At 41.4% G+C, this 16,937-nt stretch overlaps 1 protein-coding gene and 1 long non-coding RNA gene across 6 annotated transcripts in view; one reads left to right on the top strand and one right to left on the bottom strand.

Annotated features, from left to right (window-relative positions):
- The window catches only part of LOC117151826, a 133,831-nt gene that overhangs the window by 91,791 nt on the left and 25,103 nt on the right, over positions 1 to 16,937 (bottom strand). The gene's annotated exons all lie outside the window — the stretch shown is intronic.
- Positions 6,525 to 16,937, top strand: part of LOC100747974 (serine-rich adhesin for platelets) — a 60,217-nt gene continuing 49,804 nt past the window's right edge. For both annotated transcript variants that reach the window (XM_033321501.1, XM_012387191.3), the window contains exons 1-2: positions 6,525 to 6,991; positions 16,815 to 16,933. In XM_033321501.1, coding sequence (XP_033177392.1) covers positions 6,989 to 6,991; positions 16,815 to 16,933 — 122 coding nt within the window. In that variant the 5' untranslated portion in view covers positions 6,525 to 6,988. The remainder of the gene's footprint in view (positions 6,992 to 16,814; positions 16,934 to 16,937) is intronic.

The raw sequence follows: 16,937 nt of genomic DNA, 5'->3' as shown, positions 1-16,937 counted from the left end.
CCCCCCCCCCTGAAGCACGGACAGGCATTTGTGACACACCCTGTATGTAGCGAGGGAAATATCTTTAAACATAGCATGGCAGAGCACAGCTTTGGCGTAACTTGTCGATGAATCCTCGAATTACTTGGACAAGGACGATCTAGCCTGGTGTAAACGGAGCAGTTGCGACGAGGCACGCTTTCCTCGATTATTACGTAAAAGTTAACTGCACACGCGACTGGCAACGATGACGATTACGCGACAGGAATAACGCTGTGATTTCATCGTTAACGTTGTTCAACGCCATGAAACACGGTTATTTTGCCGTGCAGTCGCGTGTCACCGATGGCTGGACGGTTCTTTTCGCGTTGCGTGCCAATGGGAAACGCGTGGTCGGGGTCAGTCACCGAAAAGAAGACAGAGATGTTGAATAAAGGATGAAATATCGCTTCATAATTTATTATACCCACATAATATCCTGATGTCAAGGGAGAATGTACGCTCGTAAAGTAAATAAAATTTGCAATGTAAAATCACTGCACAAACAAAAGTGTTAAATGAAAAAAGCCAAAGTAAATTATCTCAACGCTCATAACCATCTTTACCATACTTCGCTTGAAGTCTACGTTCTTTCCCGCTAGAAAAAATCGTTTTCTATTTTTTCTCCATTCACGTCGTTTACGATTTCAGCTCCTTAATTATCGACCTCGCGGAAGCGAAATCAGACGCGCGCTTTGCGCCGATGCCGCCGCTCGTACCAGCAACCCAGATCTTCGCGCGATGGAAATATACCGTTAAAACGTACCAGGGGCCCGCAGCCGTATAACTCCCGTTCGACGAATCGTCGTTTGCCAGGAATTCTCGCTGCCCCTCTCCTCGTCTCAACGATCGATCCAACACCGATGGATCGCTGCAGGATATCCGGACGATTTTCGATGCCTCGATCGGGAAACTAGCGGCGAATTTAGATTATGTAAACAGATTGAAGGTGCATCGTGGATGATTCATCCGTGTTGACGATACAAAGATCGTTTTCACCCGTATTTGATCCAAAACGAATATCCAAAGCGACCAGTGAACAAAATAGAGTCAATTTATACTTTAACGAATCGCATGGAAGATTTAGTTGTAGCGAAACAGTTACGATCGGTCTATGTTTGTTCAGTAACGAATAAACAAACGCTTTTCTCTCGTTTCCAACATGCATGAACTTTGATAGCTCGAAAATCTCTGTACGACTAAGATTTTGTTCGTTCCTTCCTGCTTAGTTAGGAGAACGTCCTTAATTAGACAATTTTAACCCCTTCCTTGAAATTCGAATTATTTGTTTGTTTATTTGTTTACGGGAAAGAATAAACCAAGTATGAAATTGTTATAAATTTGTAAAAAATAAATTCATAAGACTACATATGAATCTGTACAAATCAAGTTCATTACAAACTAATATAGATTAGGATAAGATAGGAAACAAAAAGTTCTTAATTACATGGCTAAATTAGAGCAAGATATCAATGGGACAATAAACACTATTGATATTTAACATTACGCGTTTGATATCGGTATGATACCCATGCGTGTTTCGTGGGGATGCGCATGAAAAACATCATAATGTCGCAGATTTCTCGCAGGAACGTTTAATTCGATGATTTTTAGACGGCCAATAAGTCCATTAAATACTTTGCGGGCGAATCAAATGTCAGGAAACATCCTTCGACAATCTAGCGATGTTAATCCAAGGGTTGAACGTTATTGACCGATAATTATGACACGTATAAGACATGGGTTCACCTCGATGTTTGGCAGGGTACTTGAATTACCAAAGTTCGACAGTATTTCGCACGTTCTCTCGCAATGGCTATACTTATTATATAATTCAGTCTCGACGCTCGTTATTTCGTGACATTTCGTTCATCATTTCGCTGACATTTAAAAAGCTAGTCAAGTAAAATCAACCATCGAGCTGCTATAAATAATTCGATTCTCAAGTTTCGTATGCGCTGTGCACGTACCATCCGAATCGTGCAAAATGTAAAAACCACGTAGATTCGCATAAACCGCTCAGATTTTATCGTCTGTAAATTGCGTTCCGGAAAATATCCGGGACGAACAACCTCGATGCAACAACATCCTCTATTAGAAAACACGATAGTGACCGAGTCTCGCGCTGGTGAAAGCGTCGTAAGCTGCATCGTCGCGCTTTTTGCCGCCGTTTCTTTCATAATTGTCGTGATCGTGTCTGCTCGATCTGCGAATAAACGCGTCACGAGCGCGGACAGCGTTACACATGGGGTCGTTATAGCCCTATGAGAGGCAGTAAGACGTCCACAGAGACTGCACGCCATATGAAACGATGAAAAACCTTCGCTGCGCCGTGATACAGATACCATTCATTAAGTTCAGTGGCGATAAACGACTTCCGGCCTGTTTCTTACAGTCCCGATGCATATTCACTGTGCAACGCGGTTATACGAGCGAAAGTACTTTTAGCGGGAAATTATCGGCGCGCGGCATGCCAGGAAGAACTCATCCTCGAGCGGAAGGCAAGTGCAATGGATAGAAACGCGGAGGAAGCGAAACGAATCGAGTAGCGAAGTCGTTAAACGTGTGGCTATTGGATGCCAGAACTACGAGGATCGATTTCATTTACGACACAGTGTTATGCGGTTGATTATAGAAGAAACGTGTACGTGAAATACTAAAACGCAGATATACCTACAGTGGCTGTAACAAAAGTATTTGTACGATAGATACTCTTATTTTCGCAACGAAATATTTTCCGTCAGATCGCGCGTTTCATTTTCGTACGTTGAAATTTTTCCGATGCGTAGTTATTTAGACCTTACAATTAATTGGCATATAAGCGCTATAATAAATATAATAACGTGCAAGCATTCTCCGTAACTATCGCAAATCGTCCACCAGGTTACATTGATCTATGAAACGAACCGAGTAATCGAACCTGTCTTTAGATTGCGGGGTGCGCTTTTATTCAAACCTCTTTTCCCTTTCGATCGAGTGGCATCGTATATCGTGCACCATAAAGTTTCTAACGGCGGCAGAAAGCACGACGCGCCACAGCACGTCGAAACTCGAGCGGAAAACGAACGCTTCTCGCCTCTGGCTCTGAATCACCGATCCCGATAAACGACTCGCGCAACATTCTCACGGCCGTCGCCGCTTTCGAACCTCCGCGACTCGTTGCATTGTTGCGGCTTTTGCATAATTCCACTTCCGACATTCCGACCGGCGTTTTCGCCCGCGTGGTCACCAACCGGCACGGTTTTACCGGCGAAAGTGCCTTTGATGGTAAATAATCAACAACGATGTAGTCGAGTGGAATCGAGCTGTGTGCGTATCGATGCGGTGGGAGCAAGGAAACGTCAATGGTCGACGGATTGGACGGTTGTTGGCAGCCGCACGATGGGTCTGCGGTTTTGCAAAACGGGCCAGCGGTATGTCGGACACGTCTGACAGGATTACCTGTCGAGTGCTATATCGGTGAGAATCGAATCGACGTAACTCGAGTACCACGTTTTCCTCGCGATAGTCCAGGTGCTTCTGGGATACGAGCCACCACGAGTTTCTCATTCATCCTCCGATACAATGTTTTCGTGCATCGTGCGAGTTCTTCTTTCTGTAGACTACGGTTATAACGAATGCATTTTCTGACGAATTGATAAATATAATTAACCGGTTAATGGCGGAATTTAGTTTTAGAAATTTCTCATGGGATCGGGTCGTAGAGCGCGTAAATAAATACAAGCGACGACAAGTATACTCGTCAAACGTAGTTAACTGGTTACTACGTGCACTCCGTAATTATTAGGACGCAGAAATCAAGACTAACCATAAGAATCTTATTAGATACATCAACTAGGATAGTCACACTTGACGCTGTTAAACGCAGCATCGTTATGGTACGGTGGTAAACGCCTGTTGCGTTCAACACCATTTAGTGTCTTCGGGAGCAAACCGTATCCAACACAGTGCCAAAAGTTTCGTCGACGTCGCAATTAGCTTCGTCAAGAGTCGAAGGACGCGCTGATAACGACGAAAGCAACGCGTATACAGCGTTGAATGCGACAAGATTAACCACAAGAACGCCACGTTTAACAGCGTTAAACGAGATCTTCCCAGAAACTCACTGATCACTGATGCATCTCGAGAAACCGAAACGTATGCAAGGTAATCACTCTCATAAGAATCAACGTAAATACATTTGATTATTCTGACGTATTTGTCAGAACCCTAATTTGCCAGAAAACAGTCTCTCGCGTTCTCTTTGATGTTCCTCGCGAATTGTCACGCAATGGGTAGGCGCAACCTGGAGTTACGTGGATCGTCAGAAGAGAAGAACCTTCGAACTCGGTCGACTAGACCAAAGAACATGCTTGCCTTAAGAGACGGAACTGGGGGAATGTAATAATAGCAAAGAAGAAGAAGAAGAAGGCGTACAGAGAGTACGCCTCCGGCACTTTTCTCCTGGCTTAATCGTTATGGAAAGTCGGAGGATAATATGGGACGTCGGCGCGCCGCAGAATCTCGTAGGAGCAACCAACAATCTCCTGCAAAAACTAAGCGTTGAAACCTGGACTTTCTGACGAACATCGAAAAAGATGACGAAGAAACATTCGTCTGTCCGTACTTATCAGGTTAATCTCGTATGAAACGTCGTTTCTTCGAAATTCGAATTTAGCGGATTAACACCAAAGAATGTTATCCCATCGACGAATGAGTTTCTTACAAGCCAAACTGATCAACCTCAGGTTTATCCTAACACCAATTTCATTATCCAACTTAATAAAAATGGTGCTAACGAATGTACAATATTATTGTTGCGACGATATCAACGTTGAAAATTAAGAACAGGATAGCCCTGGGAAGATTTTCTAAAATCCAGAACAGAAATATTTATCGAAAATAAATATCTCGACGAGCAAAAGTGTGTCAAGATTTCAGTCAGACAATAGTTCAATTAATACAGTTGCTTCGGTGAGAAGCGAAAGTATATTTATTTCAATCGAAGAAAACGAACGTTTCATACGTTCCAACTAAGCTACGGACATTTATGGGAAATCGAAGTCTAAAATCCAACTGTGAAATAATATATGACTATAATTCAAATATATAATTTATATTGGATTGGCAACCAAGTGATTGCGGATTTTGTCAATACCAACTAATAGCAAAATCCGCGATCACTTAGTTGTCAACGTAATATACTAAACGTCGATAGTTCTAGGTGTTAATACAATTTGCGTAGCCCGTTTTCTCTTCGCCTGTACCCATTTTCAACTCGACAAAATTCCAAAAGTTGAGCCTACACACCAGCAGAGTTTGAACAGGTGTATCAGTGACTGATGGTGCGTAACTCGAGCAGAAATTGCGCGTACCGCTTAATCGGTGCGTAACGTGGAAATACGCGCGCCCCATTCGGAGCGTCAAGTGCGGCATCGACGACCGCGGATAATACGCAGGCACACCGCAAGAATCTCGTTCGGTTGGATCGGCTGGTAGGCCACACTGTCGAAGCAAGGTGCGCGTCGAAGCGATACGATGGTGAGATCGGTTCCTTACAACTCTCCTCGAACGCACCAACGCTCTACGACGCTCAAATCTGATAACTTTTTCGAAAGTGCGAAACCTTTCGAACAGCCTTACTCCGTTCGATTCTCTCAATTTCTCAATTCGACATAATACGGTGAATATCCAGACACGGTCGTCCTAAACTCTCGATTTTTGCGTATTGATGAACGTTCGTGTTATTAAACGAGCTACTCAGAAAGCTGATCGACTTCATAAATTAAAGAATAGAAAAAGCTGGGATATCAGATACAAATGTTCTTTAGAATTCACATGGGAATGTACGATTATCTATACGACTAGCGAAGTTAAGAGGATAACTCGTGGATTCATTCGAGAAACTGAATGATCATTGGCGATGAAATTGGGAAATTTATACGAGCGCAGTTGGTTGGTTTAACTTGCGAGAGATTCGAATTCGAACAGCGAACAGGTCCGACCACGTAGCTTCGAAAGTTATGGCAGCAATCTGTCGCGAAAAAGAACGGAATCTGCGAGTAAACTGGTGCTACACCAAGCGCTCTAAACTCTCCATTTTTGCACATTGGCGAACGTTCGCGTTATTAAATTCCAAAGATTGCTGGAAAAGTCTCGACATTAATCTCTCACCGGAGAAGATGCCGATCTCTAAACACACCGGTGTTATCCAACCATCCTAAACTCTCGATTTTTGAGCATCGATTCGTGTCATTAAATCCGAAGCTCAGTGGACAGGTCCGACCAAATTGCTCGAAAGGCCACAGAAGGGGACTCGAATGGTGGAGGTACGGATGGGCACTTGGCTCGCGGTTAAAGGAGGTTGAGTGAACGGGGGACGCGGGTAGACAGCCGAACAGAGAGGAAAAGAGTGGAGATGTGAGAGGAAGAGAGAAGGAGCTGGAGAGGGAAGACAGGGGGGAAGGAGGGAAAGAGAAAGGGGGAAAGAGACAGGAGACGGTGTTTGTAATCAAAGGGGCGATCCGCGGAGCGGCGTGGAAGAAAGTCAGCCTACTGGTGAGCCAGTCCGGCACGGCGCGTTGTCCCGAATGCACGTCGAACCATCGATTTCCGCGTGTGCTGGCCACGTGATCGTGCTCAATCGCCACATATCTTTCCTTGTGTCCGCTGTTGCTGTTGCCGACTTGATCTATTCATCTAGTTCTCGCTTCACGCCTCCAACAACTCGATCGAACGCGATACTTCTTCCAGTTCGAAGAAGTTCTGCCATCGTACATCTCGAATCGATCGCGTAATCACTGGTCGAGCAGATACTGCAGAGAGACTTTAACGGTATACCGCGAAAGGTGGGTTACGCGAGGAAACCTGTACAGCCTGGTAACAAGTCGAAAGAAGCTGCGTTCGAGGATCACGTGGTTCGAATACTGGTGGATGCAAGGGACAGGGACGGTTTGCTAGTCTTCTGGCGATGAAAACGAGTGGCGAATGAATGGTAAGTAGAGGTAATCGTCGTGGGAACTGACCCGGTCGGTTCTATAGGATCGCGAGGCATCGCGATTCCAATTCTTTCGTGTCTTTAGCCGTGAAACAGATTACAGAAACATGATTACAACCCGTACGTGTTTTGACGAAAATCTGACCGATATAGTTATTTTCATAAAACTCTGAACGAAGATACGGAACAAGTCACATTTTCTTTATTTTTCAAGGGGAAACAGTTTTAAGATTCGGTAGGTTGCTGATCAAACTCGTATTACCAAAATTCCACGTGTACTTGGTTCTGGAGCTAAACGCGTGCTTTTTCATCCTATTCAAAATTTTCGGAATATTCCTCATCTTGATAACTAGATAATTAGACATCTCTGATTTTCATAAAATTTATCAACTTGTCGATTATTTTTCAAACACATCTGCATCTTTATGCTTGATGAGTTATTTACAGTTTGCGATCGCGCAATGTGAAAATCCTCCTGTTTAATCGCAGAGTGACATTACGATCGGAATATCAACATACTTACGTACTTATTGTGATTTCGATGGGATTTTACTGTAATCGTAGCCTAGATCGAGGGACTAAACATTAGCTTCATCCTATACATTCAAAGTTGCAAGACCTTCGAAGGTTGATCGTGTAGCGATGCTTACAAGGTCGAGTGGAAGATCGTAGGAATGCGAATGACATCGCGGCTACTATATGAATATAGGCGTGTAATATGAAAGACTCGAAGAAGCATCGTGACAAGTGGACGGACGTACGCAACGAGATAGTAGCATATTGAACGAGACATATTCGAGTTCATACGATCTGGCAGTTCGCTATCGAAACTGCGTACTCGTTTAATCCGTTTAACCAGGTGTCACCGCTACGGCTTCGATGAACGTCACACTGATATGAAATCGAGGGAACGTCAAAAATTATCCTCTTATCGCGCTCTATTATCGAGATACCATTCTTTGAGTTCTCCAACAAACAGTCCTTGACAAACTACGATATCCAACTATCGTAAGGTCATTGTATCGTACAAAATACTTTCAAGCGATTGATAGAACATGGTAGAAATTCTTGTGATTCGTCTCTGGAATAGCAAAATGCCCAATTCACGTATGCACTGGCTCACGAGAATATTAAAACGATTACATAATATTGGACTAAGACCTGTTACTAATAAATATATAAATAATAACGATTAATTAAATGGAAAATACCAAGCACTTAAAACATATTCTTGAATTTCTCGATTTTCTATCAATTTTCTCTAGCTGTGATCTCCCTGATTTTTAGATTCTCTAAATTCTCTTTATTTTTGGTCTCTCCCAATTTTCTCGATCGATTCGGTTACTTCCTAGCGGGAATCAGTTCCTAGTGGGAGTAAAAGGTTGCCGATAATAAGAGACGGCGTTTCCTCTGATCGACAAGAAATCTCTCCGGCGAAACCAGTTTCCATGGTAGAGGACAGTGCGGGGCCTTTGAAAGCCGGTGGCATTTTACATGTTTTTTCCACCGTGAGTGGAGAGACCACGGCGGATCGCCGTGATTTTCTAGCCGCCAGGTATTCATAGTCGATGCCTAGATAATTATTCCTGATTCTCGTGAAAGTTTCGAGCACGCCGACGACGCAAGGAAGCGCCACGCTTGCCAAACAAACAACACGCGGCCCGATCCCTTTACCGCGTGCGCGTAACATTCTAAAGACACGCTGCCTCTCGCAACGAAAGCGATTTTTCTTTTATTCCGACGTTATACAACGCTTCCGTGTTTCTAAGTCATTTCCAAAGCGTTTGGTTCGAGTGGAAATACCGAATGTTATTATTATTAATTCTTAACACGAAAACGCAATAGAATTGATAAAGCTGTAGTTTGACTAAACGATCGTAACGTGGATCGTCTATCCTGTTAAGAACAAACCGTTTAAGGTGTCGTCGAATGCAAGAACGTGAGGAATGTAGTTTTTCTAGGCGTGGAGGCCAAATATCTCGGAGATGATGCTGCACGTGCGCCATAAAAATAGTAATTTCGATTCAATCGAACGTGTTCGACTGCTTCGACTTGAAAGTAAGTTTAAACGAGGGAAATAATGGGCAACTGGATGGGTCGACCGGATACTAATTGAAAAAGATATTAAAAAGAACATTCGAAGGAAAACCAGTCTATAACGACTGTTTAATGTGCAATTTTTGCAAATCAGGCGCTCAAAAGTAATTAATTTTTTCTGGTTGTAATAAAGCATAGTAAGACGATTTCTTAATAATAAGATGAAAAATGTAAGAAGCGAAAGAAAACGCTTGTACACGAGCACCAAGGTGTTGAATAAGTTGAACTGAAACTTCTAAAACAAATTTCGTATAAATTTCGAACGAAGGCTTTCAAGCTTTCGAATTGCAAAATTTCCGCCTTTTAAAGATTCAAATATCTGATATACCTTTGATCACCTTTCGATGCTAATTGCGCGATGAAAATAAAAGTGGAACGATAAATCTTTCCTTTGCGCCCGGTGCAAGCGGCGAAGGAAAAAAAAAGAAGACGGGACGAATTTAAAACGGCGTTTTCCTCGGTGAAACGAATACACGGAGATTTAAGTAATGAATGGAGCACGCTGTCAAAATCCGTGAAGCGTGACGGAGAACGCCGTCGTTATGTAATTCCGCTGCATTGTAACGTCGTTCACGGCTGGGAAAATGCAGAATTCCAAAGGGTTACGGGTATCCACTTAGCCGAGTGTAAACATTTCCGTGCGGAACGCCCGATACTTCCGAATAAGGGCGCCAGCTTTACCTTATACGTAACAATTTATCTATTAACATGCTCGCCTCTGTTTTCCGCGTACCTAACCGCGATGATCGCACGTTTAACATTGGAACTCTGATCACAGCGAACATGAATTCTCATCGATTAATTAGCTAACCATCTTATAACATTTTACTATGAAAGAATAACAAAACCGAACTGATACATAGTAGCGATACTAAAGTAAATTGTACATTCGAAACTAAATTATAATAAAAATAGATTATAATAGAAATAAAAGCAAAATTCATAGAAATTCCAAAGTTTACTAATTTTCGTTCTTACCGTTATCGTACCGAATATTCCGAGAAACATATTCTGATATGTACGATTTATTTTTTCACACAGCATCATCCACTTGCTCGTTATATTATAAATTACCGAGGCACTCTGTACAAGATAATTGCCACGTGGCTAACTACACTCTACGATAGAATGTTACTCGTTCCTATTAACCGTCTTCTACTTCATTCACCTAGAATGCAAAACTAGAATTTCCAGACAAGAATTCATCTGCCGTTAACGCGGAAAAATCGATTTACCGATACAAGATACAAGGACAAGTCTGGTATGGGGAACGATCTAGACGGCGTTCGAAGTAGAATATGTCTGTTCGAGTTAGTTAGGCCAGAAGAGCGCGAGTAGAATGGATACGAGTTGTAGGTCAGTTTCGAGCGGTTTATTAATTCAGAGCAGGTTTAGCTGTCCCGGTTGTTTGACAAACCGATTACACTCGGCCGTAATCGAGCCGTGCATTTATTAGGATGCGGTATAGTTTTGGGTGTCAAGGAGGATGAGCAGTTAGAGGGTTACCCCGAAGAGGGCGAGACCATTACGTGGCAATTTCCTTCTTCGAAGCCTTTGACTCGCTCGTCAAACGTTTCTATGCGCCGAATTCGCTCACGAGGAAATTAATTCCGAGAGATGTAAAAACACGGTGCTGTTTCTAATTGACCGAATCCGCAGAAACGCGCGTGCTCCTAGCGTTCCAATGCGAATTCTAAGATCGTTTATATGGTAACGAACGAGAGATCGTAAACGCCATTCAATGCGGAAGACTACGTTTGGTTGTACGATGTATTCTGTGGTACAGTGGCTTACAGAAGTATTCGAACGCGTACGGAACACTTTTTATGGATACGTTATACGAAACATTGTGAAATTTCATCGATGCTGTAACAAGATACGATTATCATAATTAAATTGGTAAAATTTCGAACGAATCCGAAAACGTACATAGAAATTACGAGATATTTATTGAAAGCATACAGCTCGCAAAGATCATCAAGGTATTTTAACCGTATTATTAAACCACGATACTTTTTTAGTGAGATCATCCTTAACATTATACGTTTAAGATCACCATTCGTACTATACGATAACATTTTACCAAGTATTAGGTCATCCGAAAAGTTTCTTTCCTTTTGTAAGAAAATAATAATTAATTTTTCGTTTTATATTATTTTATCGATTTACGTACGATCCATTTTGTTCTATCAAAATAAAGATTACAACGTTCCACAGATTAGGTTTCATGTTTGTATAAAGACGTGTCTGTGAAAGAAAGACGCTTTTCGGACAACCTATATATGTTTGCAAAAGTGTCTTGTAATTTTGATATATTTTTTAATGTAGGATTAGTTTCAAATTGTATCAAGTTTCAAAATGTTTCGTGTCACATACACGAAGGTACTCTGTTCCTAAATGTGAATTTTCTTAGCGTGCAAATACTTTCGCGAGCCACTGTATCTCGTGAGAATGCGCGTACCGGTAGAATCGGACATTTTTTACTAACACGGCATTTGCTGTTTCTGTTACTTTCCAGCGATTTATCAATCTCGCGAACTTCGTTTACGGCCTCTTATTTTTGCGGCGTCGTGCACGATTTCTGTGTCAAGTTTGAAACGGAACGATGTTATCCGGGGCAGGTGCGATCGATTGGGCGCATCTCGCGAATCGGAACAAGGTTTCGTAATATTTTCACGAAGGTGCTCCGGTGCTGTGAGTGGCGAGAGAGCCGGTATATTGAGAATGTGGCGCTCAGCCCTGCGGCTACGAATTCCGTTACGCGCACTTGTATGGTTCTTCAGCTTCTGCCCGTCCTACACTGGCCACGAATAAATTTTTTTACCATCGAGCCGGCATCGGGATCCTCGACCGGATCCACGCTTCTTTCTCGTAAATTTCGTACAAGGAGAACCAAACCTCTTTCAACTCTTTCGAATCGGATTTTTCTTTTAGCAATGAACGCAATAACGTAATATAAACTGTAATGCACCGGTGTTTTAAGAAATATGTAACTTTTACGATCTCGGTATAAACGTATATTATGATGTTTAAAATGTAATTCTTTTTAACAATGAACGCGGTAGTACGATATAAACTGTCCATCCATTGATAGGTGAAGAAACATTGAAATTGTAATTGAATTTACTAGGCGATCTTTGTTCCTACTGTTTCTATTTAATATCGATATTTATTTATTTAGCTGTTTTTGAATACCTGCGTACTATGTATACAAAATACTAGCGTATTTTGAATACAACGGCAAATAGTTACCGGATACAGATAGGAAAGTAGAAAGAAAAGAAAAGAACAGTTAAAAATAACAATTTTGTACAATACAGATGAGAGAGCACAGTAATGAGGTAATAAAGAAAAATAAACGGTAAATTTAGGATCAAGATACTGGCTCGTAGGCCACTCGCTCGAATGACACGGCACTGGTGGTTTTCTGGTGATTTAAAGTATCAAGATGGTAATATTTAAACTTGTAAGCATGACATCGAAATAGTAACGGTTTTCTTAAAGGTCTGAGTGGCGCATTAAAATTGATCAACGCAAGGATATGCCGACTGTTTGCATGGTCATCGATTATGTTACGTAGCAAAGACAAACCAGCTACAAATCTATGTTCATCCACAGACCTTAGCTCGAGTAATTATTGGTAATCGAATAATCATAGTACGTTCTGCTCATAGAGTAATGCAATCGATTGTTGACAAACCGAAGGAACCTATGTTGAATTCTTTCGGGAAACAGCATGCGTTTAACAAAGTAACAAGACCAAATGGGATATACATACTTCAGGTGGAGTCTGACTAACGAGCAGTATAATAATCTAATCGTTGAAGGCAGCAGAAAATCGGAGGAATGGCGTATAGCATATCCTAAGGCTCTTGAGGATGTGTTTCAGATATTTTTAAAGTAGAGAGGGAGAAGGTCAGTCGAGAGTCCGAATAAACTGCAAGGTCACTGGTGACTTGAACTGGAAAGACAGCGGAGTCTGAAAGTGAATAATGAGAAACAGCAAGAGAATAAGTAGAAGAATAGCGTATCACGTGATATTTGGAAACGTCGAGAACCATCCTACTCGATAAGGACCAAGCATCTAAATTCTCTAAATCAGACTGCAAATACGAACAATTTAGGGGGCTGTTAAAGTATAAAATAGTTGAAGTAACAAACGATCTTTTCTCATGTAAAACTAAAATTACTCGATTATTGGAAAAATCCGATCGTTTAAACATACGTGTATCACGACTAGCTCATCGAAATTTTACGGGTCCATAGTCGCTTGCCTTCTTTCGACTCACCTCCTCCATCTGAAATCAGATCTCTCTTAATATCTCCTCTACAATCAACCCGATGGAAATCATCTTCCATTGAAACGTCCTAATTTAACAAGATTATCCAACTTGCGCAAGGTAGAAAGTTGCCCGAATTCCAAATTCGACAATCTCCGCTATTCCCCGTTTGACAAAATCACGAAAGCGTGAGACGACGATTCGACCAAACAGGCTCCCTAGATTAAATTAAATTTTAGATGCTCGTCCGATCGTTGCCGTGAAAGAAAGTTCGCCGATGCACTCGATCGTTCACGATCAACCACGTACTAAAAAAGGATCTACCATACGCTGGAATCTCTGAAATAAACGTTAACGAGCCTGTACCTTCGTTATTTTATTCTTTATCGTCGAGCTCGATCGTGGCGATCGATATCGTTTTCTAGTAGCCGTTTCGACGTTTTGCGCGGGTCGCGTCCGAAGGTTGCGTGTGCACCTCGGCTGTTTCACCCAGTGATTTACGAGGCTGGAAGCAAGGACTTTCCATTCTCGTGATTCGCGTGAGACGTTCTCCGTGAAAAGGACCCCGTAGCAATATGAAAAATTACGACCGTGATTCCGTAGCGAGCGGTGGGAGGGCAATTGGCGATCAGCTGATCGCTCGACAGTGACCCGGGGTCAATCTACTTTCTATTTCTCGCGTTCTACGGAAATTGGAAGAACAGAGGGAGGAGAAACTGCGTGACGGTCTCGAGTAGAAGTTGGAGGATACTTTCTCGCGACGAGAAGGCGAATATACATATCGTTAGACGATCGGGATGCTGATGAGTGAAAACGAAGGAGGCGGTGAATAAAGAGTCGCCCCTCAAAGACTTATTGGTCGAGACGAGGCGACGGGAATCGCGGGAATCGAGCGACTCTCTGGAAAAGTATTTTCTCTATCGTGAGAAGAGATCGCCGCGAGATCAAGGTATATAGAAGAAAGATCGGTCGGACGATTTTTTCTCTTTCCCCGGGTACCACGATTGTCGTTTGCGTTCCACTCTCGAACGTGCGACAGCCGACCTGTATATCATTCTCAATTAACTTTCCTAACGTACATAAATTTTATTATACTTCTATGCAACCATAATACCTCTCAGATTTTTATTATTGTTTTTCTCACGTGATTACAATTTAAAAATCGCTTGCGTAATGTTGTGAATACGTTTGACACCGTGAAATAGATTTTCCTTCCACATACATGTATTTTACGCTTCTTGTACACTAATAGCAATTTATCCGACGTATGACGTAAACGAAGTTAAAAGTATCTAGTTTTTGTATTTGATGGCAGAAGTGGAAGAAATTTTGAGAACAAACGGATAATTATTTCCTAAATCGTCTATTCTGAATTCTCTGTCATTTTACACATCCCAAAAGTTAATTTCATAGATATATGCGAATATAAGTATATCGTTGGCGATTCATACAACAAAGAAAGATATATTTTAATGATATCTAAGTAGACTAAATCGAAATTCTACGGCGAATACCTGTGATTATAATAATCAAATATATGCAGTGCAAGGGTCAATCTTTTTAAAAATATCGAGGGAAGGAAGAATATGAAATATTTCTCTTTCTCGTAGCAGAAAGAGTTCCAAGCGTTCGTTTTACAGATACAGAAAATTTGTCTTTTTGTCACTACGATCGTTTTCCTGTACCCTTTACACGTAAGTAAGATCTTTTGAGTCAACTTGGAACGCAGCTACGTGTAAAAAGTCGATTTCGCTGGCTGATTTATATTCGTGCATCTTTGATATTTGTTCGTAATTTGCAGCATAATCGTATTATTGTAACAGTACACGAGTAGTTGGGAAAACGAACAGTTACAGCGGGACATGAAAGTTCCGCGTTAAGTTGGTCACGCGAGCTCGCCGGCATGTAGTTAAGATCGCTTAATAACCATCCGAGATGTTCTCGTGCTACGTGACACAGTTTGTCGGCTTGATGACAATCCGCGAGATTTCTGCTTGACAACTGTTCACGCACATTACAATTTCCCCCGACCAGATTCGTGTCTCGAAATCGTCTATGAACTTAGCCTTTCTCTCCTACTTCCTGTGTTAATACCGAGGAAATTCATCTGACAATTGTTACAATTGCCATTTCCCTACATATTTGCGACACTGTACGTATATTCGCTCTTCTCTTGTATTAGCTTGTCCGAAAAGTGTCTTTCTTTTACAGACACATCTTTTACAACGATGCATCTTTATACAAATATGAAACCTAATCTGTCGAACGTTGTGATCTTTATTTTGATAGAACAAAATGGATCATACGTAATTCGATAAAATAATATAAAACGGAAAATGTTGTGCGTCCATTATTTTCTTATGAAACGAAAGAAATTTTTATAATAGTAAGAGTCGTGGTAAGGCATAATCGAATCGATGATTTGTGATTTAAAATCGCTAAGGATTCTCCGGGCGAAATTGTAAAGTTTAAAAGTGAAAAGATGCATAGAATGCGGATAAAACGCAAAAATATGTAAAATATTCAAGGTATTACTCGTTATAACATTTAGTGGATGAGCCAACTCTTCATTTCTGTTCTGCTTCTTTGCTCGTATTCGTAAGAATAAGAATTTGCATACACATTCATGAAATTCTTTTCTGAATATTCAATGTTGACGAGGTTTGTAAGAAAAGTTTCAAAAGCTTTTTATGATTCGGCATAAATTACCAGAATATTTCTATACATATCCGCCGTGAGCATTTGAAAAGATTGCCATAAAATTTGTCTGGGAACATAAATTTAACATTTGGTAAAGGTTAATGACATTCTCTACTTCGTCCAAGCAATATTTTAATCCCCGACAGAAGGAACTACAAATGAAGAAACTGTGACAGCTCCGTACTAGAAATTTCTTACCTCTAGAAGTAAAGTAATCCTCATAAATCCGGCATAACGAAACCAATTAGTTATCGAGAAAGTACATTAAATCACGCAATTACTTTAAGTACACGATGTTCCGAAGAAAGCAGAAAAAGTTTTATTTAAAGAAACGCCGCTCCATATGCACCAACCTAATAAAACCATGCACACGTTTAATCTTCCATCATAGTGTGACAGAGGATAATGAGATCTGATGAGAACATTCCTATCAAATTATATCCGAATTAATGATTCATACCTTAAAATTACCTTTTCTTCTGCTTTCCTGATATGCTAAAAAGTTTCATCTATATGATAATTATTACAAATGTCTTCCACGTATAAAACGGCGCGCACGATGATATCGTGGTACAGCTATTCGAATTAACGGAGAAAGCGGTAATAACGTCGTCTAACGAGTTACGCGTAAAAAGATCGTTTACCCTGTAAAAGCGCGCAAAGTTCGTTCGAACCAGCGAGAAAACTTGTCCATCGATCGATTACGACATAGATCGTCTACAATGGTACGGACCTGCTTTCAGGGAGTGGCCAGCATTCCGGACTCTAAAGATCAGCGGGCTTGCGATGAATGGAACGCTTTAAGAACGATCCGGAAAATGGATGTCGCCAAGAGTGGAACGGAGGATTTCGTGACGGTGGTCAGC

This window comes from Bombus impatiens, unplaced genomic scaffold, assembly GCF_000188095.3.
Source record: "Bombus impatiens unplaced genomic scaffold, BIMP_2.2 scf_0463, whole genome shotgun sequence".
Classification (NCBI taxonomy): Eukaryota; Metazoa; Arthropoda; class Insecta; order Hymenoptera; family Apidae; genus Bombus; species Bombus impatiens.
The sequence above is the reverse complement of the archived record's forward strand: the minus strand, read 5'-3'. Positions and strand labels throughout refer to the sequence as shown.